Below are 27,094 nucleotides of genomic sequence, written 5' to 3'. Positions count from 1 at the left end.
AAAAAAAGTTTCAAGAGGAAAAAAATGTTTCAAGCGCGACAACAAAAGTCTCCGAGGCTAATGAACACATCAGGGAGCTTTCAGAGAGGGGGGGGGGGGGGGGTTGGGTAGTGCTAATGTTACTCGAAAATGAGGCCCATTTATAACCCCATTTAAAAGTGGGGTTTGTTCTCCTGCCCTGTGATATGAGCATTGCTACAACTTGATGAAAAGATTTTAGCATTTGAGAAAGCCTGTACACTGTGTCCAAATATTTGTGGACACCTTTTCTAATGAATGCATTCAGCTACTTTAAGTTGCACTCATTGCTGACACAGATATGCAAATGCATGCATACACACACACACACACACACACACACCGCCTGTCTAGTCCCTGATAAGAAGTACTGCCAATAGAATAGGACTATAGAAGTAGATTAACTAAACTATTGTCACCATGCTGCCTAAAGCCAGGCATGGGCCAGAGGGGAATAAAGCCCCCCCCCCCAGCATTGAGCTGTGGATGGCGCACCATCCAGTACTTTTGGGATGAGTTGGAGAGTTGGGGGTGTAGTTGAGGAGTTGGGGGTGTTTTGGGTTCTACCCAACTTTCTTTTAATGAAAAGACAACAGTGTCAACAGTGTCAGGCTTTGTCACCTCCATGTACTAAACTCTTTTTATGCCAACTATGCCAAGATAAACACAGTTGTCCCATCTTAGAGCAAGTTCAAGAGGGAAGTTGCATATAATAATCCTATAATATTTATTCTCATACGTTTTGCTGATAAACTGTGAATGAAAATGAAAGAAATAGTCCTCAAGTTTTAAAAACATAGCACTAATTGTGCAAATGCTGGAATAAGGTGCTGCGGCAATGTTTCTGAAATTTGGTGGGCAGCAGCAAAGCAAGTCACAGTTTGACCCTTCCTCTCTAGAGAGGCTTCTCAGGTGCTCGTTCAGTCTCTCGTCACTTTGAGACTACTGCAGCTCTCCTCTGGCTGGTCTCCCTCTGCGCACCATCAGGCCCCTGCAACTTATCCAGAATGCAGCGGCACGGGTCGTCTTCAACGTTTCTAAGTTTAGCCACGTTCAGCCGCCACTGCTGCTGTGTTCTCTCTTCACTGTAGCTTTCTGTAGCTGCTGCCCAGGTCATCAGATTCAGACCCCTGATGCTGGCCTACAAAGCCAAGAATGGACCAGCCCCTCTGTACTCAATGACAATGGTCAAAAGCCGATCTGCACCAAGAGCCCTTCCAGCTTCAAGTACGGCTCGACTCGACCTGCCATCCTTTAAGATCCACGGAAGACGAGCGTCCAGGCTTTTCTCTGTCCTGCACCGAAGTGGTGGAACGAACTTCCCCTGGGTGTCCGAACAGAGTCACTCGCTGTCTTCAAACCCAGACTGAAATGCTCCTCTTCTGAGAGTACTTGGGTGAAGAGTAGAGTATTATGGTCTCTATATTGACTTGTGTTTAGTAGAGTCTAAACTTAGAGGTATCTTTGAATTATTAGTCTATTTAAACTAGCGGTTTAGAGGTTTTTCTTGAGTAAATAGCAAAGCACTTTTGTAAGTCGCTCTGGAGGAGAGCGTCTGCTAATTGTCTTAAATGTAAACATAGTCACATTACCTTTAGGAATGTGTACATATGAACAGTTATGGACACACTTAGAAATGTGAATTTTCTTTTACCAAATTTTCCTACATTTAGGTACAATCTTCATAGTGTTTTAATGGAAACCCCACAATCAACAATTCAGCAATCTTGATGGTATCTACAGTATGTTGCACCTGAATGGTGCCTTGGTGGCTTTACGCAGTTCTCTGCAGCTCAAGCCAATAAAATGCTGAAAATGATAAATGGTAAATGGCAAATCTTTCGTCGCTCCTCCAAAGCGCCATGCATTACTAACACTTAAGTACCTGTTGAGGATCATTTCTCCTTTTCCACATGGTAAGCGCAGTTGGTCTGACGGATCATTTGCACAAAAGCAGTCAGTTTCTCCTCCTTTCTTTTTGGAAGCGACTGCGGTCCAACTCAAACATGAGGCGAAATGATCAACATGTCGCTGGTCCACTAGGTGGTGGTGTGACAGATTGTCTTGGAGACTTCTCTGCCTAAATTGGATTGCGCGGGGGGGTTGAAGCTGGACAGCCCGGTGGTGCATCATCAGTTTTTGGGCCCAAATTCAAAAGCTTGACTGGCAGCAAGGTACCGTACAATCCAATCACCCGAGCTTATCCTATTCATTTCAGAGGAATCAATCTACCAAGTTAATTAAGGAGCGGATTGCTAGCAGATCCCAGCGGCTGCTTCTGGCCCTGCTATGGCTAATGCTGCGTCTTTGCCCGTTTCGTGCCAAAAGCTCCTCTACGTTTGTGTGCTCTGGCCAATCTTTTAAAGCTGCTCACTTGCAGCAGGCAACCTAGGCCAAATCCTGCAGTGCTTGCTTCCACCTTCTTACACAAGAAGAGCAAACACAGTGTCATACAAAGCTCAGAGCCAGATGCTTTTGAAGAACCTTCTAACGTAAGCGATGGAGTTCGTTTCAGCGCGCTGGTCTAGATTGCTCAACGAGAGCGCAGTTCAGAAATAAACTGCTGAGTTGCTCATTGCTTAAGAAGCTTTGATGCATTCAGGTTAAAAGTCCATTTGGAGTCTTCTAGCCCTCCAATGTAAATCATCTGCATGTTCTGATATTGTTGGACTACAGTTTGCTATGGCATATTAGACACCAAACTGTGCTTTAGCATCCTTAGAAGTGACAATTATTATCATCCGTAATGATAAAAGCATGTTTAATTGATGTAATTTTTTAATGGAACTCGAAATAGAGCTTGGAAGAAGTGGAAAGATTTCTTTAAGATTCCACTTCCAATCAATACCACAAAGATGAGGAGATTTTTTTAATTGAATCCAATGGAAAATTAATGTAAATGTACAGTCATGGGAAAACAATAAAAAAATAAATAAAATGATTATATATTTATGTAGGCATCCTCATTTTCAACCATATACAGAGTTTTGAAATAACTAAAACTAAACTAAACTAAACACCTTATATAACGCTCCTCTCTAACCTCACATTCTCATACAGAAACTTCGCACCCCACCACCAACCCTGCTCCTCCTTCTCTTCTAACTCATACATAAATCTTCACAAATCTTTGCTTCAAGTCCCATCAGATGAGGCCGCCCAGAACACTCACAGTTCCCCTTCCTTGCCTCAGCCCACAGTGAGTGTGGTCCACACTTTGTAAATGAGAAATGGAGGTAATATAACTACATAAAACAATAATGAAAATAGCTATATTTAAATAGAACTTTGGAAATATATAGGGGAAAAGTCTGGACACCCTGTGCCCCAATTGCTGGTATTTTCCTCTTTGGCTTAAATAACCTTAATTAGATGACTCATAAGTCGCATGCAAATCAGACATTTCCTCAGTTGTATTTCTTAAGTTGTATTACCTCAAATAACATCTCAATATTGTACAAAACAGGATAACAGTGTCCATATCACTGCCGTCACGCAAACCTCTTGTATCTCCCCTTTTGCCATAGCCCATTTTGACATAACTTAAACCTGTCAGTTGTTCTTCTCGGTTTTAGGCTTTCCTGATGAAAGGACCAACAGAAATGCTACAAAATGAATAAAATCTGACTTCCATTGAATGTTAAGAACAGTGTGACTGTGTGTTTTCATGTTGTCACTAGTACCAGAGGGTCGCTGGTTTGCCGGCACTGGCGTCTGCTGGCCGATGCATCAGAGCCGGGTACACTGCGCTTTCCTGCAAGCCCGTTGGATGCCCAGTGGCATTGCATTGGCCGGCAGTTCGGAAAAAGGCTGGCTGGCTGCACATATGTCAGAGCAGGCGTGTGTTGGTTTTCACCCTCCCAGTGTCAGGAGCTTTGCATGTGATAGGGGGAAAATATGTATGGGAAGAGAACTAAGAGAAGGTGGTGTTTTCCTTCCCCTGTAACGTTACATATTTTGGAGATACAAAGCTTTTGCGTGACAACGGAGATATGTATAAAATGCTCAAAAAGACTTTTTTTTTGTGTGATTTTTGCTATCAACATCGCAAAAATGACTAATCCAACTAAGAGACTTCTAAGACAACAGATTCCAGATATGTGCTAACAGCTGGACAGCACTGTAGGTCTGATCTCAGCTCCTGCTGTAGTTAATGAAGCACATTATGCAGGTGTGGGACTCCGTCGCGTAGTGTTTTCTGCCCTGATAGCGCCCCCCTTTTCCTCCATCTGGTGGAAAATGGATAGTGAATTCAATCTAATCGCGCTGGCACTTCATTAAACCGCCCAGATCTCTTATCAAGACCCCCTGGAGATGGTCCCGCCAGGCAGGGGAAGTCTCCACAGCCAGATACAAACCAGAGACAAAAGAGAGAGAAAGAGAGAAGGACCAGTGTGTGTGTCTCTCTCTCTCTCACTCTCTCACTCTCTCACTCTCTCACTCTGATGGTGCCTCTCAGTGGCCTGGGCTGCGATGCTGCCACTGTCAGCTCAGCACGAATCCCAAACACTAGATAAACAGACTGGGCCTGTGAAGAAAAGGGCTCTGAGGGCTAACCCCTGGAAAAAAGGCCAAGCAGATACAAACCCCTGGCAGACGAATGACCTTTACAATAGCCTGTTGATATTTCTTAGAGTAAACTCAGTCACCCTGAGACTCGCTTCATTCATCACAGTCCAATTCACAGACCTTTACTTTACTCAAACTGGGTATAAGTGTCTGGCCTTTAAGACACACTGATAAAACTCCAAATGAGGGAATGTTCAGTGCTCTTTTTCACTACCGGACAGGAAGAAGCCTGATAAACGAGGGTAGAGGGGAGGGCATTCGCAGAACAATTGGAAGACTTCAGATAAAAGGCTATCACACCAGTCAAACACGGCTCTTTAAGCAAAAAGGGTCGACACAGTTTGAGAAAATGGTTCTTCTACTCAGAATAATCATACAAACATTAATAAACAATAATAATCACTCTAATGCATAAGAGAGATATTTTTGAGGTGTTATAAAAAGGTCCATATTGTCTCTAACACACAAAAACCTTGTATCTTTGTTTTTGAATTTTTGGAATGATGTGAGTCTGGAAGTTGATCTTTACATTGTAAGAACATTTTAATGATGAATGGACCAATAGAAATGCCCCAAAATGACTTATTATTTATAAATAAGAATAAATTATTTTGAGGTTTTGTTCTTCTCCTGTAAAGATGATGTTTTGGAGAAAATACAAATACAAAATGATTGGAAATTATTGGAAAATCTCCAAAACATCAACTTTACAGGAGAAGGACAAAACCTTCTTAAAGTTCAATGGAAGTCAATGTGATTTTTTTTTTTTTTTTTGCAAGATAGCAATAATATATGCAAGTATATTATATACGTAGTTCTTCTTCACAAATGGAGACCCCCATTATGCATTTAAACAGTTCTTTATGTAGCCTTGACTCTTTAATCAAGAACCCTTTAACAGCCCCTTTTCAAAAGGGGTAATGCAGGGGTTCTTTAGTAAAGCCATTGGTTCTATATAAAACTATGGCAACTCAGGGAACCATCTGAATGCATTGGTGAGAATATACAAACTCTCTTATTATAAAACCATGCTTTATGGTCTATGTATTACCTGTTGTTACGAGCCACAGAACTCCCTACTTTTAAAGTTGGAGTTCACTGAACTTCTGACAGGACATTCTGTTAACGTATTATCTGACGTTCTGTACCTTTGTAGAGATGTTTGCTCATTAGCACTTAAATTCAAATCTGTGCCAGTATTCTTTTTTTTTACACTCCTGAGAAGAAACAGCGGAAATCAAACTGTAAAAATCCTCAAACCTGAAACAGGCAGTGCAAACAGTCCTTCAGGTCAATCACCGTCTGACACAAAGTCCACTGTTATCCCCAGACTGTCTTTATTTCTTCTGACTCCCTGCTACCATGGTAACCAACACCTTAGCTCTGTCTCAGAAAAAGGGCACCTTTTCCTTTATGAAAGCTTCTGAGAAAACCTACCCCACACCTATGCTCTTGCACTTTCTCTCTCAGCCTTCACACTTGTGTATTTGCATTTGTGCAGAACTTTTTGTGTTTTAAGGCAAAGGATGCAGCCGAGGTAGGAGAGACGTTTCACGCGATGTCTGGAGGAGGCTGTATCAGAACTTCATGCCGCCCTGATGTAAACAATGTGATAAATGTTCTTAAAAACACACTTTAAACATAAATTGAAATTGACGTTTTATTAAAATCTCCGGCCTGCTGGAGCATTTGCATATGGCTTTGTGCTGCACATGTAGGACTGTGGGTCACTGAAGGTCTTGAAGTCTTTCATATTCTCCTCAAATGAAAGCTGCATTTGAAGGATCCTACAACACAGGACAGCCTTCAACGACAAAACAGCTGAGAAACTCAGAAACTCCTTCCACAGCTGCATCCTTGGCTTTGAGACACAGCTAAAGGCTCAGATACTTGGACATTTTCCATATTTTGCTTGGTACATGTGTCTGGTCCTAACTTACAAAGCTTATTGGACACACGTGTCTAGAACCTTTATATCAGGGGTGAGGAACATGGGGCACAGTTTGAAGCTTTCCTAGCCCTAACATACAAACTTCACCTGGCAGGAAAATCACCATACTCTCCAATACCGGAGCTCCTCACCCTTGTTTAACAGCATGTGAACAGTGTGATCTGAAGATCTGAAGGTTTAAACCCACTTGTCTGCCACCAATATGTACCTAGAAACTATTAATAAATAATCAATACTGTGTTTTTAAGAATTGACATAATATTGCAATCCCTCCACATATCATTTTTTCTAGATCCCCATTGGCCAGCAAAGACATTCTGATACTAACTCCAGCCGATCTCCAGGCCTTCTTCCCAGCCTCAGTCTCAGCAACTCTCCAGTGGGTCGACCCACTATAGTTCCTTCCTGCCCTTTGTTCTGAGCTCTTACACTCCTCATTCGGACACTTTGCAATCAATTTTTCATTTTGTTCCCTCAGGCTGGAGTGGCCACTTGTGGGAACTTATGGTGCCAAGAAAATGAGCATGTAAGCATCAGAGTGTGTATGCCACTGCATGTCACTTCAACAATGGCCAATGCTGATTAACAGTCATATTTAAAGCCCTTACTTCTACGATTTTGGGCCTTTAAACCACAACAGAAACCGCACTGACAGAAAAATAGCCTCTCTCTTCTTTTCCCAAGACAGACCCAGATACAGCAAAGCCACATCATCGTCTCCTATTCAGCGCAAAGAAGCCTTTACTGCATCCATCAATGTTCAATGAAAAACACAACGTTGGTTTAGCCTGGTGGCGTGTTATTGTGCAGGGGAGAAAAAAAGCCTGGTGATAGGCGCTGAATATAAAATTGGTCTTTGACATCCTTTCGCCGATAAGGTAAATGAATGGGAGTGTGTGGTGTTCGTGTGCGCTTTGTGTGCCTATAAAACGCCGAAAGAACACTCTTTTAAAGACGTAGGGACGTCTGAATGAGACCACATTACTTTTAAATTGCCCTTCACACCAGACTATGAAGCAATCAGACAAATACAAAAGGCAAAAACAGCACATTCACAAAATGCCTTTCACCAGAGCTCTGAGTTTTGGAATCACGGCACTCCCACGCAAAGGCAAAGGAGTCCAAGAAGGCATACGAGGACGTGCCTCCATCGGCATGAGAACTAATTGCCTTCGTACAGATTCTTCTGGGACGCTGAACCCGACGCACAGTGGAAAAAGAGCAGAGGAAAGGCTCCTAAGTAATGAAGTGTGTGTAAGTTAGCGCTGACAGCGATGGTGACGGAGGCTGAGGGTTGGTGCTGACGCCCGCTGAGGATTTATAGTAAGCTGACTCAGACGAACTAAAACAATCTACCTGCACTAAAGCCTCCAAAAGCCCTGCACTGCTCTGAGGTAACAAGGTCAAAGCCGATCCGTACCAAGAGCCATTCCAGCTTCAAGTATGTCTCGGCTCAACCCACCATCCCTCAAAATCCATGGAAGATAGCTGTAGCAGTTTCACCGGTTGTCATTTCCTTTGGAGCACTTTTGGTAGGTGCTGACCATTGCATACCGGGAACATACTGGGAACTGGGAACGGGAAGACCTGCCTGATGTTTTGGAGATGTTCTGACCCGGTCGTCTAGCCATCGCAGTTTGTTTCTCTAACAGTTAACATTGTAACTTCACTTGTGGTTTTAATGCTATGGCATATAAAAATAAGGATTACCACTCCTGATCCAAGGTCATCTAGAGTCTTCAGGCTCTAGAATCGAGACCAGGGAGAGAAACATAGCTTCTCCTAGAGAGATAAAGATTCAAATTTAAGATGGTTAGATGGTCAATATTCCAACAATCCAAGCTACACCCTGAGAGCTAAGGTCTCATATGTCTCCTGGAGTCTATCCAGGATCCAGGCATACAAGTGAACCACTTTTTCTCAAGTGCCTTATAAATAGACATGTCCCCATCCACCCCAGGTGCATCCCCTAATCACTACACCTCCCACCTGCTGGTCATACCTATCCCACTAACAACCAGCAGAGGCCACACAGGGTCATAACATATGGGTGTACATTAGTAGAGTCCTTTAAATTGTAAAAAGTAAAATAGCTCATTACTCATTGCTACACCATACAAACCCAGCATTCCTGGCAGTCTTACAGCCTCCTGCAGAGATGCTTTTAAAGTTCAGCACCATCAACATCTGCTCCAGTTCATTCACATAAGTTCCACATAAGGGACGGAAGCCTTGTCAAGCTTATGCATAATCGTTGCTGATTCCTGTCCCAAAACCTGTGACATTACAACAGACACCCTGACATGACGTGATCAAAGTCAAAGTCATATGAAGGAGACCAAGTTCTACGGAGGCTGGCGTGCTGAGCAATGCTTGTTGAAGACACTGCCAAACTGTCAGCAGGGCTTCTCTGAGAGGAACTTAAGTCTTTGATAAAGTATGTTCATTTGCATTGGACTTAGACTTCAAACAGAACTCCGTGCACTAGTCATTATATCCGCTTTCAGCCAATCAGCAGGAGAGCTGATGGATGAACTCAGGACCATGTGCTTTTCGCCTCGGCGCTGAACAGGAAGCTTTTTGACAGTGCATTCAAAACGCACTTTCTTTATTCACTAGAATTATACAGGGAAGCTTTTCAGGTGCTGGATATGTATGGAGAGTCAATATCACAGTATGATACCATGGTACCACTGGCATCACCGCTGCCTTTTCCACACTGGACCAACAGAAATGCTCCAAATCACTTTGGATGCTGATCATGTTGTGAGTTCATTATTTTTATCATACAAGGTTTTCTTACAACAGGAACACTACTGTGTTTTAGGTAAAGGTGCCACATAGGGTTTCCTTGTCCTAAGCCAAAGCCAGGGAAGAACCACTTTTGATTAAAGATCTGTGATGTGAAGAACATTTCAAGGATTTGGAGCACCTTCATATATAATTATAAGGGTTCCATACCAATTTCAGGTCGTCTCTGGCCCCTTTACACTATGTGGAGTTTCCTTAAACTTTAAAGAGGTTTTTCACACACATAAGAACCATGTTTGGTTTCCTAAAGCAGTGGTTCTTATCCTGGGGGGTGGCTGAGGCTTTGTCAGCTCTGATGTGCACAGAGTGTTATATATGTCCATCTTGCTGGCAAAACACCAGTCAGCTCAGCTTTTTTTTTCTTTTTTAACTGATTTAAATCTGCTTCCAGGGAAGTGAACAGTTACACATGAAAAAGGAGAAAGTGAAAGTTATCAGTGTGTTTAAACAGCAAGGCTGGGTCTCTATGTTTAAAAAGCTCTGTAAAAGATAAACACATCTTGTTATTAGATAAAACACCAGGTCTAGAGCTCATTCAGACTACACTGTAGACCAGTTAGAGTTTATTATTGTTGTTTGTAGTCAGACAATTACCAAACACAAGTAGATAGATAGATAGATAAACAGACAGACAGACATACAAACAGATAGATAGACAGACAGACAGACAGATAGATATACAGGCAAATAGATAGATAGATAGACAGACAGACACAGGCAGACAGACAGACAAATAGATAGATAGATAGATAGATAGAAAGATATACAGGCAGACAGATAGACAGACAGACAGAGACAGAGAGATAGACAGACAGACAGACAGAGAGACAGATAGACAGACAGACAGACACATAGATTCTTCTTACATACTGTGGGGGGCTCCGAATAAGGTCGTTCACACTCGGAGACCTTATTTAGGCCTATGAAAAAAATAATCTATGGACATTATTCATGCAAAGGTCTTTAAGGAGCCTTAGATTCCTTACAGAACTTCTAAGCCCTGTTAATGAGGTTGGATGTCCATGGAGCTATGGGCGCACGTGGTTGATGTGGCGCAACAGATAACACCACTACCTGCCAGTGAGCTACCACACCACGTGGGAGACTGGGGTTCGATTCCCAGTCTGGGTGACTATGCTGTGCTACACCAATACACACTACACTGGCCTCTGTAATACCAGTAACCATGTAAGTCGCTCTGGATAAGAGCGTCAGCTAAATGCCATAAATGTAAATGTAAAATGCTCATGACCCTGTCACCAGTTCAACGGTTGTCTTTCCTTAGAGCACTGTTGGTACGTACTCACAGATCTCATTTAAGCTTATTGAAAAAACTTTTTGCTGGTGGTAGCAGGACTTCCAGTTTGAATCTTGATAATAAGGAAGCAACGAAACACAGAACTGTTCACGCTTTACTGGAGTTGAGTTGTAGTGCAGCACAGTATGTGAAATGCCGGATAATAAATAAAAAAACTCACTGTATTCACTTTTCAATAGCATTTTAAAATGTGCCACTGCCGGTACACTGTAAACCCTATCTCAAAATTCAGAAATGATACCTCTCCTCCCCCCACCCTCATTATGAACGTCTACAAATCCTTGCACTGCATGACAAAGCTCAGCTGGGTGGTGTTTGAAAGGTGGATTTAGCTGGGCTCAGACAGAAAGCTGAGGTGGCACAGAATGGGGTAGTTTAAAAGGAGAGTAATTTTGAGCTTGACGCAGCTCTCAGGGGTTCTGTACAAGGCCCAGTTTGGAGTGTGGATGGTACCGCAGATGACAGATGCGCAGCAGGGACTTGGCTTTTGTACTTACATGGCGGCAACCTGATGAGAACACATTAGAAAACTTTACATCCACACACTAACACTCAATCATCAAAAAAACAGCTGTCTCTGACTCCACTCCGACTCGAGGCGGAAACATGTGTCTGAACCCTGTTCCTCACCAGCACTGCTGCTGTGCCTGTTTCTGTGAATCGTGTTCGATCTCCCCATGCTCTTGTATCTCGATCATCCTCGTCTCAAGCTCCCTTTAACAGAAAAGTCATCGAGGAGGACGGAGGCGTCGTCGCCGAGCGCTTTTCCGGGCAATCCATCTTATAGTATTCCTGATAGGTCCGCCGAGGCTGATCTTCTGAAAGGGGGAAGACAGAAAGCCGCTTATAAAAGCACAGGAGCGGAAGGTCACTGAGGTTTCCGACCATGTTCTGACCAGCAAGAAGGTCCAAAAAGGTCCTTCCCTGCTTCCTCGGGGTGGACAGCTTAATGTCCTTCGTATTTATGAGCTGTGAGGGAGGTGTGATGGATCATTGCTTTGGAGGGAACCTGGACGATCGCTAAGCGACTCCGATCTTTTTCCTTGACGTGAATTACTCACCAGCCCTGGGAGGAGGTTCCTGTCCATCATAAATCCAGCCCAATCCTGCATTCCTGCAGGTGATGATTTGAGTCCCGCAGGTGCGTTTGAGCTGATCTGGAGCCGAATCTAGCAGCTATGACAGCACATCTTCTCAGAGTCACACATAACGTATTTATGAAGTTCTAATGAAGAGCCCCACAAGAGGAATTTTTGCCGTGATTTACAACACAACTACAGGCCTACATGTGTTCTGTATGGACGCGCTCTTCCATAAAAAACACACCCAAGACTGTGAGAAACCCCGGCGCTACCGTTCAGATATTAGATCTTCTTAAACTGCAGAAAAGTGAACATGCCTAAGGTGATGGCTGATTTTGGCATTGTGATTGGCATTGGCAATTGAGGGATCTTCTCAACAATGTGTGCAATGCTAGCAAAACGTCTTTGGAGTCGAGTTTCCACTTGAGTCGGCATTTCCGTTTTTTGTTTTTTTTATCTGTCAGATAGGACAGATTCAGTAGAACGTATTAGCATACTGCTGTGAGAGCAAGCTATTGAGACAAACAGAGCTTCAGCAGGAGGAAGATATGAGGCAGAGCAATAGCGAGGGAGAGACTGAAGGACTACAGGATGTTCACGTTCCCAAAGGAAAAGCTGAACAACCACGGAGTTCAATCACTCTCTCCAAAGATTTGTTCTCCGTTGTATACCTTTCTCCTCCTCAGGAGCCTCCTCTGTGCATTCTGCTGCATACACACACACGTCTGCCTTTGCCTAAACATCATTAACAGCCCCTGCGATTTGCAGGTTTAGCACAGTTTGTTTTGACCCAGGGAAGCATCAACACACTTAAGTTGTTTAAAGTCCATAATATGCTCCTAAATTTGACATGAAACCCAAGTCACCAAGTGTGGTTGGTGTGGTGCAACAGATAACACCACTACCTGCCAGTGAGCTACCACACCACGTGGAATAATGGGGTTCGATTCCCGGTCTGGGTGACTCTTATTGCTGTGCTACACCAATAGAAGTGCTTAGGCAAGACTCCTAACACTACACTGGCCAACCGCTGTAATCAGAGTAACCTTGAAAGTTGCTCTGGACAAGAGCGTCAGCTAAATGCCATAAATGTAACTGTAAGCCAATTACACTGCACTAATTCCAGCTACCATAATGCAAGCAATTAGCGATCCACCTCCACTCTAAGGGGGCCTGTCGTTGCACAGCCCGTGGATAAATGCCTCATGTCGGTTTCCCAAAACTGTCTGCGCTGCACAGCGTCCTTATTCCCTCATTACTGCGACTGGCAGAGTGTAATCAAGGAGCTGAGCCCTCTGGCGAACACACAGGACGGATTCTTTAAAAAGCTCTGGATGTGGAGATGGTTATGCTCTGTGGTTAAGACGCTTAGGCCAGAATATATGCAACAAGACAAAGACAATTATGGAAAATGGTCTTTCCACAAAACCACGGCACAAAGAAGACAACAGAGGCAGAACGAACAAATCTGCCTTTGTCTGAGCCTTTAACAGCAACAGTAGGGGCTCCAAATGGTTCAGCAGTCCAATGCACTACCACTACGGCCCAGGGGTGGCGAGTTTCAGTCCTGAGCCATGCTGCTTTGCAATCAGCAGCCAGAGTCCAGGAGAGTGCAATTAGTCATGCTCTTTCCAAGTGGGTGGATGGTGCCCTCTTCCCTCATCACTCTTAAGTGATGTTAGCTGGTGCGGTGGGCTGGGGACTGAGGGTATCGGCTGTATCAGTGACCGTATCAGAGTTCGAAAAGAAGTGGTGGCTGACCTCACATTTATCAGAGGAGGGATGCGGTAAGTCCCTTCCCTCCTGGTGTGTTGCTAGTGCTAGGGGGAGTTACCAAGGGGTGGGTTAATTGGCAGCACCAAATTGAGAGAAAAAAGGGGAAAATCTGATAATAAAAATTAAGAATGACAGCAGAACAGACATTTATGAACGCTATTATGAATACCTAATTACATGTAAAGCTGAATACGTCAATTTTCGATACCCTAGCCCAGTGCCCTTCGGCTTTATTAAATACCTTTATTTTCCATCTAAATGCAGACATCACTGGACTTTCACTACTGAAATCTGACTGAATCCTGACAGTTTAATAACTCCGCTTCCCCCCTGAGAGCAGTGTGTAAATTACAAATCGACTGGCTTTTGCAGACAGTAGCTTGAGGCAAAGCTAGACTGTACCAATCATTTCAAGATCAACATCACCAAGAACTTTATTGTCCCCAGTTTTACACAACCGTATAAAATAGAAGAAACTATGTTCCTTCAGGGCCTCAGCACACCACACACACTTGGACTGGTTTAGCATTGGGGTGGTGGAACTGCATTCTCTGGAGTGATGGAGCTCCATCCTGTATATTTAGGATGAGCTGGAGTGGCTTTTCTGAACCTCACTCATGTGCTCCTGTGGCAGAACGCAATTATGCAATCAAATCCTCTCAGCAATGTTCCAATATCTAGTGTAAAGCCTGCCCAGAAAAGTGGAGGCTGTTACTGCAGTAGGTGGAAACAAGCTCCCTGTTAATTCCCTTGATGTTGATAGAAAGGTGTCCCCATGCCCTAATGCCAAAGTATCTGACTAATGGTTATATATGGCTGAATGCAATCAAATCTCCATAGCAATGGAACTACATTTTACATTTTTGGAGTGATGGAGCTTCATCTATTATCTAGAATGGTAGCTCCATCTCCTCTAGAGTGTTTTTCTGATCTACCAACACATACAATCATCAAAAGAAACGCTGGATGAGCAGGTGTCTACAAACTTTTGGACATACAGTGTATTTTTTGTCCTTGTGTTTGTGTGTTCTCTAACCTGCCTCGTCTCTATGGACATGTAACCCAGACAGCGACCTGCTCAAAGGGACAAAGGGACAGACTGATAGAGGACAGAAGAAGCCAGGCTTAGGAGATAAAGTGGCAGGAGTGTTTGGGAGACGAGGGGAAGGAAAAGGCAGCGCAGCGAATCAGCGAGGGAATACAGAGATGCCACACAGACGGCGAACAGAGCGAAGAGCACAGGGACTCTTCTTTGGCCGGCTCCAGCTGCACGGCGGAGGCCCAGCTCCAGCTGACCTCTCTCTGGAGGCAGACGCTTGTCTTTTCCTTCCCTGTTTCCCTCTCGTCTCTCACCACGCCGATACCCTTCCTCACAAGCTTGGCACAGAGTCACTCATCTGCACCGGACAATCTGGCAAGTGGACCACAGCCTCTGAAGAAAATCAGCGCTCCCCTGGGCCATCCTCAGCTATCCAGATGTGAGCTGGAGCGGAGTCATGCATACTCTACTGTGCAAAATTTGGAAATTATCGTTCCAGCGTTTGAAATCATAGTTTAAATGTTTTGGAATCACAGTTCAAAAGTTTGGAATCACTGATCCAGGGTTTGGAATCACTGATCCAGGGTTTGGAATCACAGTTCAAAAGTTTGGAATCACTGATCCAGTGTTTGGAATCATAGTTCAAAGGTATGGAATCACTGATCCAGGGTTTGGAATCACTGATCCAGGGTTTGGAATCACTGATCCAGGGTTTGGAATCACTGATGCAGGGTTTGGAATCATAGTTCAAAGGTATGGAATCACTGATCCAGGGTTTGGAATCACAGTTCAAAGGTATGGAATCACTGATCCAGTGTTTGGAATCACTGATCCAGTGTTTGGAATCACAGTTCAAAAGTTTGGAATCACAGTTCAAAAGTTTGGAATCACTGATCCAGGGTTTGGAATCACAGTTCAAAAGTTTGGAATCACTGATCCAGTGTTTGGAATTACTGATCCAGGGTTTGGAATCACTGATCCAGGGTTTGGAATCACTGATCCAGGGTTTGGAATCACAGTTCAAAAGTTTGGAATCACTGATCCAGTGTTTAGAATTATAGTTTCAAGGTTTGGAATAACAACTCAAATGTTTGGAATCATAGCTGAATAATTTGAGTTAGAATTATAGTTATATAGTTATAGTTCAAACGTTTGCAGTCGCCAAACAAATGTTTGGAATGTTTGGAATCACAATTTCAATATTTGGAATCATAGCTGATATTTTTGAGAAAGTCAGAGTGCAAGAGTTGAAGAGTGAAAGCAACATTCAAAGTTTGGAATCACCGAGCCAATATTTGGATGCCTAGTTTAAATGCTTGAAATCATAGTTTGCAAGTTTGCAGTCACCAAACAAATGTTTGTCATCGCAATTAAAAAGTTTGGACTGTTTGGAATCACAATTCCAAAATTTACAATTATAGTTGATTATTTTGAGAGATTCAGAGTGCAAGAGTTTGGAATCACAGGGCAAATGTATGTTCCAACATTTGGAAACAATATTTCAAGGTTTGGAATTATAGTTGAAAAGTTAAGTGTCACAGTTCAAAAATGTGAAATTATAGTTGAAACATTTTGAATGAATCACAGTTCAGAAATTAGAAAGCAACATTCAAAGATTTGGAATGGAGTTTTGGATTTGCATGTCTGGAGTCACCATTCAAAAGTGTGAAGTCACTGTTGATAGTAATATGCACATGTTCACAGGAATCCCAGCAGTAAAGACGGGAATCATAGTTGAGAAGTCTGGAGTCACTGTTCAAATGTTTGGAAAAAAGTAGGATACTGAAAACTAGTTAGGGCTTGCATGCAAGACTACCCTTATTGTTTCTCACAGAGCTAGACACAATTACCAAACACTGGACTCAGCGTTCAAAAGTTTGGAATCATTATTTTCAATAACAGTCAGCTTTCAAATTAGGTTTGGTCAACATTATATTATGTAATAAAGTAGATAGCAAATAGAGAGGTTAGATATAATACTAAAACTGAGCAGTTCATTGCTTTATTTAAAATGTAGTCACCTGTACAGTCACACTCAGTGTTTTATAATATGAACCCTTAAAGGATTTAAACCGCCCAAAAAACGAACAACCCGCTTTCCACCCAGTGGAATATTTTTGTCTTCAGCCAAGTTATTTGACGTGCTAACCACTCCAAATGTAAAAGAAGCCGGCATGCTAATGGGACCCGATGATTGGTCCTGCATCAAAACCACTGAGTGTGCATAAGTCTTTCTTCTCCCTCTTTCCATGCTATTGTCTGACTAGACCAGCACGCCCTAAATGTGTCATTAATGAGCAACACCATGGCTAGCACCTTCACTCGCACCTCCATAAATCAAGCATTTTCCTCTCGCCGGAGCTGGACAGAAGCTTACGATTAAGAAACTGATGGACGTCTCGGAAAAAAAAAAAAAAGAAAAAAGGAAAGAAAGAAAAGCGGAGCACCTCAGACCTGGACACCCACAACTGTCCAGATGTGCGTCCATGTTTACTCTAACTTCAATGCCATCGCTCAGCCTCGCTATAAGTGCCGTGAGGAAGTATTACATTTGCTAACACATTAAGCAGCACATCTCGTTTCCTGCAATTTAGCTGCTCCATGTAAATACCACGCTAAACCACAGAGCCAGGGGTAAGCGGGGGCACGGCAGTTAGAGGGAGGAAAAAGAAACATAGAAAGGAACTAAAAACAGGCTTGCCTCGAGCAATAAGACTCCTATGGGGAGAAGACAGCAGTGTGCCACTGCTGCAGCTACACGCTTTCGGTTGATCACGGGTAAGTGCTGGTGGTCTCCTTGATTACATGGTTTGTTTAAAAAAATGCCCATCTTAAACTAGTAATTTTAGCTATTTCAGAAAACTCTACTTAATATTAACTGGGCATCGGTTTCAAAAATGAAGACTCTGTGGAGCCACTTGATTCCTCTAAATATTCATGGGGTCACCCATAATCATTTCATTTTAAATGACACGCTCTGAACTTTCTACTTGGGTTTACTGACATGGGCTATTTGTAATTTTGTCTTGTAAAGGATGTTTTGCAATGGTACCATTATGAGGTTCTAGCTCATATTTTGGTCAAAGTCACTCCCAAAAAAATGTAAGTGCTACAAAGGGTTCTGTAAGTGATGCCAGAGGAACCACCTTTGGTTTCATAAAGCAGGTAAGCAGGTTTGAGTTTGATGGTTTAGCTGGTCTGCAAGCATGGTCAGCCTGACCAAGCTGGTCAACCGGCATGACCAGAAAACCAAGCTGGTTGACCAACATGCTAATCGACCAGCATGAGCCGCAACCCAAGTTAATGGACCAGCAACCCAAGCTGGTTGACCGGCATGACCAGCACGACCAAGTTGACAAACATGACCAAGCTAATCGACCAACATGACCAGCAACCCATGTTGGTTGACCGGCATGACCAGCACGACCAAGTTGATCAACCAGCATGACCAGCAACCCAAGTTAATTGACCAGCAACTCAAGCTGGTCGACCAGCATGACCAAGCTAACCAACCAACATGACCAGCAACCCATGTTGGTTGACCAGCATGACCAAGTTGATCAACCAGCATAACCAGCAACCCAAGTTAATCGACCAGCAACTCAAGCTGGTCGACCAGCATGACTAAGCTCATCAACCAACCAGCACGACCAAGCTAATCGACCAGCATGACCAACCCATGTTGGTCGAACAGCATGAGCATCATGACCTGCATGACCAAGTTGATCCACCAGCATGACCAAGCTAATCGACCAGCATGACCAGCAACCCAAGTTGGTCAACAGCATGACAACGATGATCGACCAGCATGACAAGCATCATCAGGCTGGACATGACCAAGCATGCCAGAAACCAAATGCAACACACACTATGCTGGTCACCAGAATAGGGTATGTTTTCAGCTACATGACAAGCTTTTCAACCCCCTTGACCATCACAGACCAGCTTGGACCATCTGAAACTAATTCTGAGCTGGATTTTCAGGGACATGAGGGTGAAAAACCCTTTAAAGGTTTAAAGAACCTTCACTTGATGTAATGGTTTTTCACAGCCATACATCTCTTTCACAAAACTGCTTTAAATTCTTTACAGGACCAAAAGTTTTTCTTCAACAGCATCACTCAAAAACTCTTTGTAGCACCATTATTTTTAAGAGCTGATCTAGATATAATAAGCAATCTGTCCTTTGTGGTTCTGATATCTTACTTTTTAGAAGAGAGAAATCTAAAAATGAAAACGTTTCTCCCTAAAGAGTCCTGTGGAACTTTTGAAAGCAATTTTCTCAAAGCTACAGCTTTGTCAGGTAGAACCTTGTAATTTATTTCATCCAGAAGCAAAAGGGCCAGTGTTCAGCTGTCTGGGCACGACTTTCTACTCCCCACTTCCTATTCCAGAAGAATTCATCATAAACGCTTCCAAGCTCCACTTCTTTGAGGCCGCTGAGGAAACTACTAAGAATGCAGACGTTTGCCACTGTGAAGCATCGCTTGGCATCAAATTTGACTGAGCAATGACTGCCTTTTGTCTACGCTAAAGCAGTGTGACCAAGTCATTGGATATGAGGAGAATGCCTTTTTTGGACTGTAGGGAGAAAAACAGCATCTGATGCAAATATGGAACAAAAGGAAAGGACATCTGACCAAGAAAACCCCTCCCCAAAAAAACAGCCATATGGTAGTGTGTTTGCTGCCTAATGAGGCATACAGACTTCCACTCTACTCCTGACCTGGCGTGGAGTCTATATGAAAGCCTACTGAGATCCTCCAATACTACTACTGTTAATATCAACATGGCAACAGACTTGGACCCGAAAGGTTTAGTGCTGCCTTCAATATAAACAGAAGGCTGTTACTAGAATGCAGAAGCTGTGAAGATGCTCAAATAAGAAAAGTCTAGTAAGCAAAAGATTCCTGGAAAGGAAAATTCAATTGGAATACGCTCATCAAATCACTTTTCCTTGGTTGGATATCGAAATTCAATACTTTTATGGTCTTGGACTGAATTACTTCAAAGTATAAAAAATTCTAGGTCCCTTAACACCACATCTCAATACAGAAGTAGTGCGCTGTAGCATTCTGGCATTCTAGACTGCTGATTGGCTGATTGGACTTATAAACCATGTGATGGAGGTCAGGACTCCTGAATTAGTTAGTAATCTGTCAATATGCAGTAAATGCAGTAAATACATTTCTAAAACTGCACATTTATATCTGGTTTAAGCCACACCCACTTTCAGTGTGGAATTTAAAAGCAACATTATGATGAAAATTTTACCTTAAAATATCAGCTTCATCCCGGAGAATGGCGTCTCCGTTATTGCCACTCCAGGCCTGAAACCCTGCTACGCTTTACTGCATACGCCACACACCTGAAACTATGGGTGTTCAATTATATAAAAAGAAGTAATCTCGATATTCCAAGTAAGGACATCATAATATGGGTTGCAAAAAGGCTGAAAAAGACACCGTCAAAGTTATTATCTGGCTCACTTGCATTGCGTTGTTCTGTTTTTCTGATGTTTAGCTGTGTTAGCAAAGTTGTCGACATACTAGTGTTTGATAGCTAGATCTTAAGGTCACCCATACTGGTAATAACGAGCTCTCGTAGCAGTTGCTGTCTAGCAGTTTTGGCTAGTAAAGTTCATTTAGTTGGCTAACTGATCTTTGTATGTTAGCATCCCCCTGCATTCCTACATGGTATAGTCAGGTTTTAGCAGCGCATTGTCTCTAGATCAGGTTTCGGTAGCTTGGCGTGCTACCGTACCCTTCAATGTTGTCTTTGATGGTCCTGATGGTCCTTGAGCTTGTCAACAAATGCATGTGTACAGTTTTGTTTACACAACACAGTGGTGTACAAGTGAAATACTTTCTAAATTACTTTAACACAAGTAGCAAAAAATACCAATTCTCCAAAAAAGTACCAAGTATCAGGTATTGGTACTTTGAAACGATATCAAGCACAACACAATACATACCTTATTCAATACAGATTGCTTAGCAGGTTGGTAGTCCCTACTTGACTATTCAGTCACAGGTCCTTTACAAAACCCTGAGTAAAAAGTAGATTACTTCAGATCTGTAAATCGATTAATTACTAATTACTGTTAGTCCTAATATTTATTAGTTGCTACTTCTTATTTGGTACCGCTTAATGACTGCTCACACCACATCCTTCAGAGCTCTAGAATTTTACAATTTTAGACCAAAATGCTCTAAAAATAGAAGAGGAGTTTTTGGTTAAGACTGTGACGAGTATGAGTGTATAAGACTGAGTGAATGTATCTGCTGGATATCGTAAAACTTACTTGCTTTGCAAAAATGCCCATTTAATTAGGTTTTAGTTACAAGAGGCTTCCCAAAGTGCACATTGTTTTGGAGTTGGAATCCTACTTTGAGACGCTATATTCAATTATTCAGCATCTCAGGACGTTCATTACAGCATTGCAAAACTAGACACCCATTGTTTTTTAGCTGTGATTTACCACACTCCACAATGAGGAGCCAGCCAGAGGCCATATAATGGCATCTGGGGCACGGTACCAACACAGTGTTTTTCTGAAAATTGATGCAGTCAACACAAAGAGCAAGAACTGTAGCAAAGTACTGACATCTCTATATATTACATAAAAGCCATTTCTCTGACCCATTTCTCCAGTTTCACCCTAAAGCACCATTATTCCCATGATCATTTATTAGTATTCCCCTCCTCTTAACTTTCTCAAACGATGATTGCTGTCCTTTTGAAAGACGAGCAAGAAATAGTAATGCAGCCCACCCTTACTTCACAGTCTGCTGCCACAAGCAAGCACATATTGGCTGCCGTGAAATGAGCAATATGCTCTAAATCGTCCCAAACCAGAATACCCCACTGGAAAGAAGGGCAATGAGGCACAATGATGCATTACGTCCTCAAAGCAAAGAAAGCACCACGAGTACCTTGTCGAACCCATGGGGCAAACACCGGCTGTAGATGATAAATGGAACGTGATATGAGTGATCTCTTTTCAAGGACAGTGCAGGACCTGGAGTTCCCCATTGGACAGGGCTGCCAAGGCACGACTGAGACAGGAAATGTCTTCTGGACTGCAAAGAAACCTGATAAACGTGGAAGTTTCCCCTCTGTCTGACCAAGAGCTATGCCGCGGAAATAACTCTGAACTAGGACCCAACTGATATTCGTTTGGCCAATAAAGGCTGATAGTAAGGATCCACATATTTACTGAGATTGGTCAAAATTCCTACGTTAAAGCACAAATATACATATACTTAAAAATTATATGTAAGCTAAAGGTAAGCCCATGCTTATAGTCATCATTTACATCAGTTTCATAGGCCCTAAAATGGAACCCTGTGGGACTCCACAAAATCTGGTAAGCTAAACGGCTCTATAAACACACCGTTTTTGCTTTAGGATTAATAACTGAATCTTTAATCTAGAGTTTAAGGGGGTAAGAAAGTACACAATAAAGATCTGACTGTTCACAAATTGACAATCATATCTGTCAGTAAAGTATTCATTAATAAAAACTCATAGAAAACAACTGTTTCCATATATCTTGGACTAAATTAAAACTCCCACAGTCTATAGTCTATATGCAACATCAGTTGGGCCCTATTACAAACATCCAGTCTTCTCAGGTTTCAAAGGGGCTTCTAATAATCACATGCCTGTCCAAGACCCTTTGAGCTGAGGGTATGTCCTCACCCTCTTCTAATGAGTTATGAAGTGTGATCAGATAAGAGTCCAAGAGAGACACACGGTTCCCACCAGATGGAGGAAGAAGCCCCCTCAAATCCTGGTAACCTCCAATCTTTGGGGAGGGGCTCGTCACCATTCATTTCCCTCTTCAACCACCTAGAGACCCCTTCTCACTTTTCCATTGGACCTACCATCATCTGAGCACACAGTGGGGCAGTTCTTCCCCTCGAAGAGAAAAGAAGCAGCCAGCACAACTGTAGTCTACTGTGAGGGAACTGGTATCTAGAACCAAACATGGCACCACACGCTGCAAGCCAAAGACACAACAAAATACAAATGGAGAGTGTCTCAAGGAAAAAGCAAATGTGAGGGGCTTTAGAAATAAAGTGTAGCAGTAACAAGCCCATGCTAACAGGCAACTGTGCAAGGCCCTCAATGAATCTGAATGAGACAAAGGCCCTTACTGGCTCATTGTGTAGCAGAAACCTGCGGAGCAACCACACTCCATCTCGCTCACAGCCCTCTTCATTCAATTCATTAAGAAAAGGGAGTCTTGACTAAATGTACCAATTATGCAGCTGCTTCAATTGGTCAGTGTGAAAAAAAAAAATGCTCCTCACTCCGAATGCTGGACACAGCCAAGGCCGCAGTCGGAGAGCGTGAGCTGTGAATGGTGGCTGGTGAAGTGCCCCAGCACAAGGCAACAACAGCAGCTGAGTCCACGCCTTTCTCAAGCATTTACCCAGTACGGCTCTTTCAGCCATTTTCCTGAACCTCATGAAGTGGATGTGCCTTTTTTCTCTCTCAGCCATTCATTGGCTGAAATTATACAGCTTCTGTGCAGGCACTGTCTGGGTGGTGGTCTATTGGAGATGAATACTAAATCACTACCAACAAAAAAAAGACTACACTCTTAAAAATAAAGTGGCTTCAAATGGTTCTTTGAGCGATGTGATGGAAGAATAGCATTTTTGCTATTTATGTGGGAGTGTAAAGAACATTTTAAAGGTCTGAAGAACCTTGGGTGGATGTTCAATGGCATCATTGAAAATATGGCATCATTCCACCATTTAAAGCATCTACATTTGTAGAGTGTAGCTTGTAAAGCCAGCATATTACAAAAATATTGCATAATTACAATGATTGCAATTATTGTTACTGCAATGATTGCTTATGGAGGTGACTAACCAATATTAGCCAATTTATTGAAGCAGTGCAATTTGTAGCATGTGAATTGTGCTGAAATGCTGTTGTAACGTCATAAAGAGGAGCTTTGTCTTTGCGGTATTACTCATAAAACTAGAACATTTTCACTCCCAGTAAAATGAAACCAGTTAATTATACCACATCCTTTAGGCTGCCTCGAATGGACAGCTAAAGTGACAAAATCCAACGTCAAGTAAAACTAAGGCACTGCCACCCATTACACTAATCACATTAGAGACGTAAGAAGGGGAAAAATGAAATCATGCCCATTTCCACGTTGAATGGGTGATCACAATACGGCTATTGTGATGCCATTTGGACTGCAGCTTCATGTCAGTACGGAGAGAAAAAAAAAAAGAGGTGGTGGGAACTTCTTGTGCAAAGATCTACGCTGAGGAGAGAGGAGGGGGGGGGCACTGTCGAAGTGCCTTGCTGCGATGCTTGGATGTGGATTTGGCAGCAACTTGCACAGTCTGTGCATCATCTTACTCCCAACTGCTCTTAAGCTCCATGCCAGCTCCTGTCGACTGCATCCAGTCATGGCAGAGCCTAAGAGACAGCTTGCTTTGGACCCTGGTCTTGGCAAGTATACTGCGATGGTTGTTTGGGACGGGACTTATTAGGGAACCTCTGCTAGCCCTGAAATATAGCTCTGAAAAGCCAGGTCTCCTGGCAACTTCCTATTATTCGTTATTATGAGAAGACAGAGGCGGTGGGACAGTCCAAATGTGATGAAAAGACACTGATCTTTCCAACTCCTACTTCACGTCAAGAGTAATATCACAATCAACTTTTCTCTAAGATGTTTTGGGTTAGCAGGCAGCGCTAAAGAACCTCTGGGATGACCCGGCACAGCTTCTTCTCCTTCTCCAGCGCCAAACGGAGTCAGTCAGTTCAGAACCCGTTCACAGTCACACTCCTCCCTCCCTCCAGGGAGACCCAGGGGCCAAGTTCCCGTCTGCCTGGGCCCTCTGTCAGCTTTGAGGAGCCCGTCTCATCTCCCGCCAGCTTGACTTCACAAGTGTGATTCCAATTAATATGAAACTATATGAAATGTTCACAAGTTTTAAATACAAGAAAAGCACTGCTCAGATCTTCCCTTTGAAGCTACTCTATTGGCAGAAGTGGCTGGAGACACTAAAAGGGTATCGGATAAATAGAAAGGGGCACACAACAAACTGGACGACACAATGGGACCAAATGAGACGAAATAGGAGCCAGCCACCAAAAGTGGCCCCACTTTTCTTATACTTTTTCTTTTTTCTGAATCACATTTTTTCACACAGTCAAACTAAAAGGCCATTTAGTGGAATTAGGAGCCATTCTTCATACAAAACAGTTCAAGACTGGGACAAACTGTAAGTGCTGTTAGATCCCGACTGTGTCCAATTCTATGGCCGAGCCTGCTGCTTTTAAAATAAGCTCCCCCGTGCTCACTCCGTTACCCTGGAAACCCTTTTGTGAGGTGAAGATGAGGACAGCCAATAAAGAGCAAATCCCCTTCAGCCGTAGGACAGCAGGTAACTAATAACTCAAGAGCTCCAGTCCAAACAGAGCTTCCCTCTAAACTCTCCCAAGTGCCCAACAGCTCACCGTAGTGCTGAAGTCAATTTCCTAAACTAGTTGTTCAGATTTGCAACGTTTTCGAGGACGGTCAGCTGAATCAAATGGCCATAACGATCAGGACGGGAAACTCTACTGGTTTCTGTAGATTTGGCGGTAAGAAAGACCAATAATAAGCCAGTGTTGTCTTACCTCCATGAAGCAGGTTCCTGCTGCAGTGTTCTCCTTAAGGGACACGTTGTAGAACTTGCTTCCAAAAATAGGTTCATTGTCATTAATATCCTGCAGGAGGACTTTGACCACAGCAGTGGAGGACAGAGGTGGTCTACCCCTGTCTGTAGCCATCACAATCATGCTAGGGGAAGGGTCTGTCTCATAATCCAGCTGAGTGAGGGTAGTGATGATGCCAGTGACGGCATCAATGCTGAACCAGTTAGAGTGGGTCTTTAGATTGTGCAGGATGCTGTACTGGATGTCCCCATTAGGGCCTTGGTCTTTGTCCCGTGCTGTGACCTGCAGCACAAAACTCCCCGGAAAGACTACCTCTGGGATAACCTGGGTGTATTCCTGCTGGTCAAACAAAGGTGGGTTGTCATTGACATCGGTCACCTGGATGGTAAAAGAGGACTCCGCTCGTAGCGGAGGGGTACCAGAATCTGTGGCCATGACCCTCAGTTCATAGCGATCCCGTTCTTCACGATCCAGGATCTCGTCTACACATATGAGGTAGATGATGTTGTCCTTGGTCGTCAGAGCGAACTTTCCATCTCCTCCTTCCAAAGACACATTGACATTGGCATATTCACCATAATCAGGGTCTGTGACGGAGATCCGGGCCACATACTGGCCAGGTTGCGCTCCCTCGGATATGCGCGGTGAGCCATCTTCACTGAGGAAAATGATGGTCATGGTGGGCTGGTTGTCATTGTAGTCCCGCACGTGTATGGTCACAAAGGCGTTGGTGACCTCAGGATGCGTGGCGTTGTCCCTCGCCTGAACCACTAACTCATGAACTCTCCTCATCTCGTAGTCTAAAGGCTTGTTGAGCGTTATCACCCCAGTGCGGGAGTTAATGACGAAGTAGCGGTCAGGATCGCTCTGCCTGCGATTGATTTCGTAAAGCACAAGGCCATTGTCACCCTCATCAGCATCAGAAGCAAAGACCTGCAGGATGTTGTTACCTGGTTGCAGGTTCTCTGAAATCATGGCATGGTAACGGCTTTGATTGAACACTGGGGCATTGTCATTTATGTCCTGCACAGTAACATCTAGGATCATCTGCCCAGTCTTCTTGGGGGAACCGCCATCAAAAGCTTCCAGGAGTAGAGTATAGGATGACCTTTTCTCTCTGTCCAAAACAGCATTGACTACCAAGTCCAGATAAAGCACCTGATTTGAGCCCCGTCTGGTCTCAAGAAGAAAAGCTTGGCCCACATTCCCGTCTGTTATGATGTATCCTTGTGTTGTCAGCTGGTCCTCGTCAGCATCCACGGCCGGCTCAAGAGGAAACTTGGTGCCTATGGTCGTTTGCTCCGGGATCTTGAAAGTGGCCCGTTTTTTGGGGAACGTTGGAGCATGATCGTTGATGTCGTTGACCAAAATGGTCACTTCCACCGTCACGCCGGTCATGGTGACTGCTATGAAATTATAGCGGTCCCGCACTTCCCGGTCCAAGACCTTAGCTGTCTTAATGATGCCCGTGCTCTCATCAATGTCCAGGTCCATACCAACACCAGTTCCCTCATGGTCTGAGATGAAGTAAAGAGATGCGGTGATTCCTGGTGGCAGGCCAGCACTGATGTCACCAACAACAGTACCTGCTGGCTGCTCTTCATCTAGCTGAAGCTCCAGTGTACCCGGCACCATAGAAGACTGAGCCGTAAAGAGTTCAAGAACCACATAGAGGAGCACGAGTAGCCTCCTGTCCCACGTCCTGTATCGATGGAATTGGTCCATTCCTGTCCTTCCCACTCCCGTCTGCACTTTCTTCATTTTAACTGTTTCTTACCAAACCTGTGAACACAAAAGAATACGACCATCATTTAAGCAAATTGTGACCATGG

General features: G+C 43.5%; 1 protein-coding gene across 1 annotated transcript in view; it reads right to left on the bottom strand.

Moving 5' to 3' along the window:
* Nucleotides 1-26,897, bottom strand: part of dchs1a (dachsous cadherin-related 1a) — a 138,921-nt gene extending 112,024 nt beyond the window's left edge. Inside the window, exon 1 of the mRNA XM_072691738.1 lies at nucleotides 25,224-26,897. Within this exon, the coding sequence (XP_072547839.1) occupies nucleotides 25,224-26,897 (1,674 nt within the window). The remainder of the gene's footprint in view (nucleotides 1-25,223) is intronic.
* Nucleotides 26,898-27,094: the final 197 nt, after the last annotated feature.

This window comes from Salminus brasiliensis, chromosome 11 (assembly GCF_030463535.1).
Source record: "Salminus brasiliensis chromosome 11, fSalBra1.hap2, whole genome shotgun sequence".
Taxonomy (NCBI): Eukaryota; Metazoa; Chordata; class Actinopteri; order Characiformes; family Bryconidae; genus Salminus; species Salminus brasiliensis.
The sequence above is the reverse complement of the archived record's forward strand: the minus strand, read 5'-3'. Positions and strand labels throughout refer to the sequence as shown.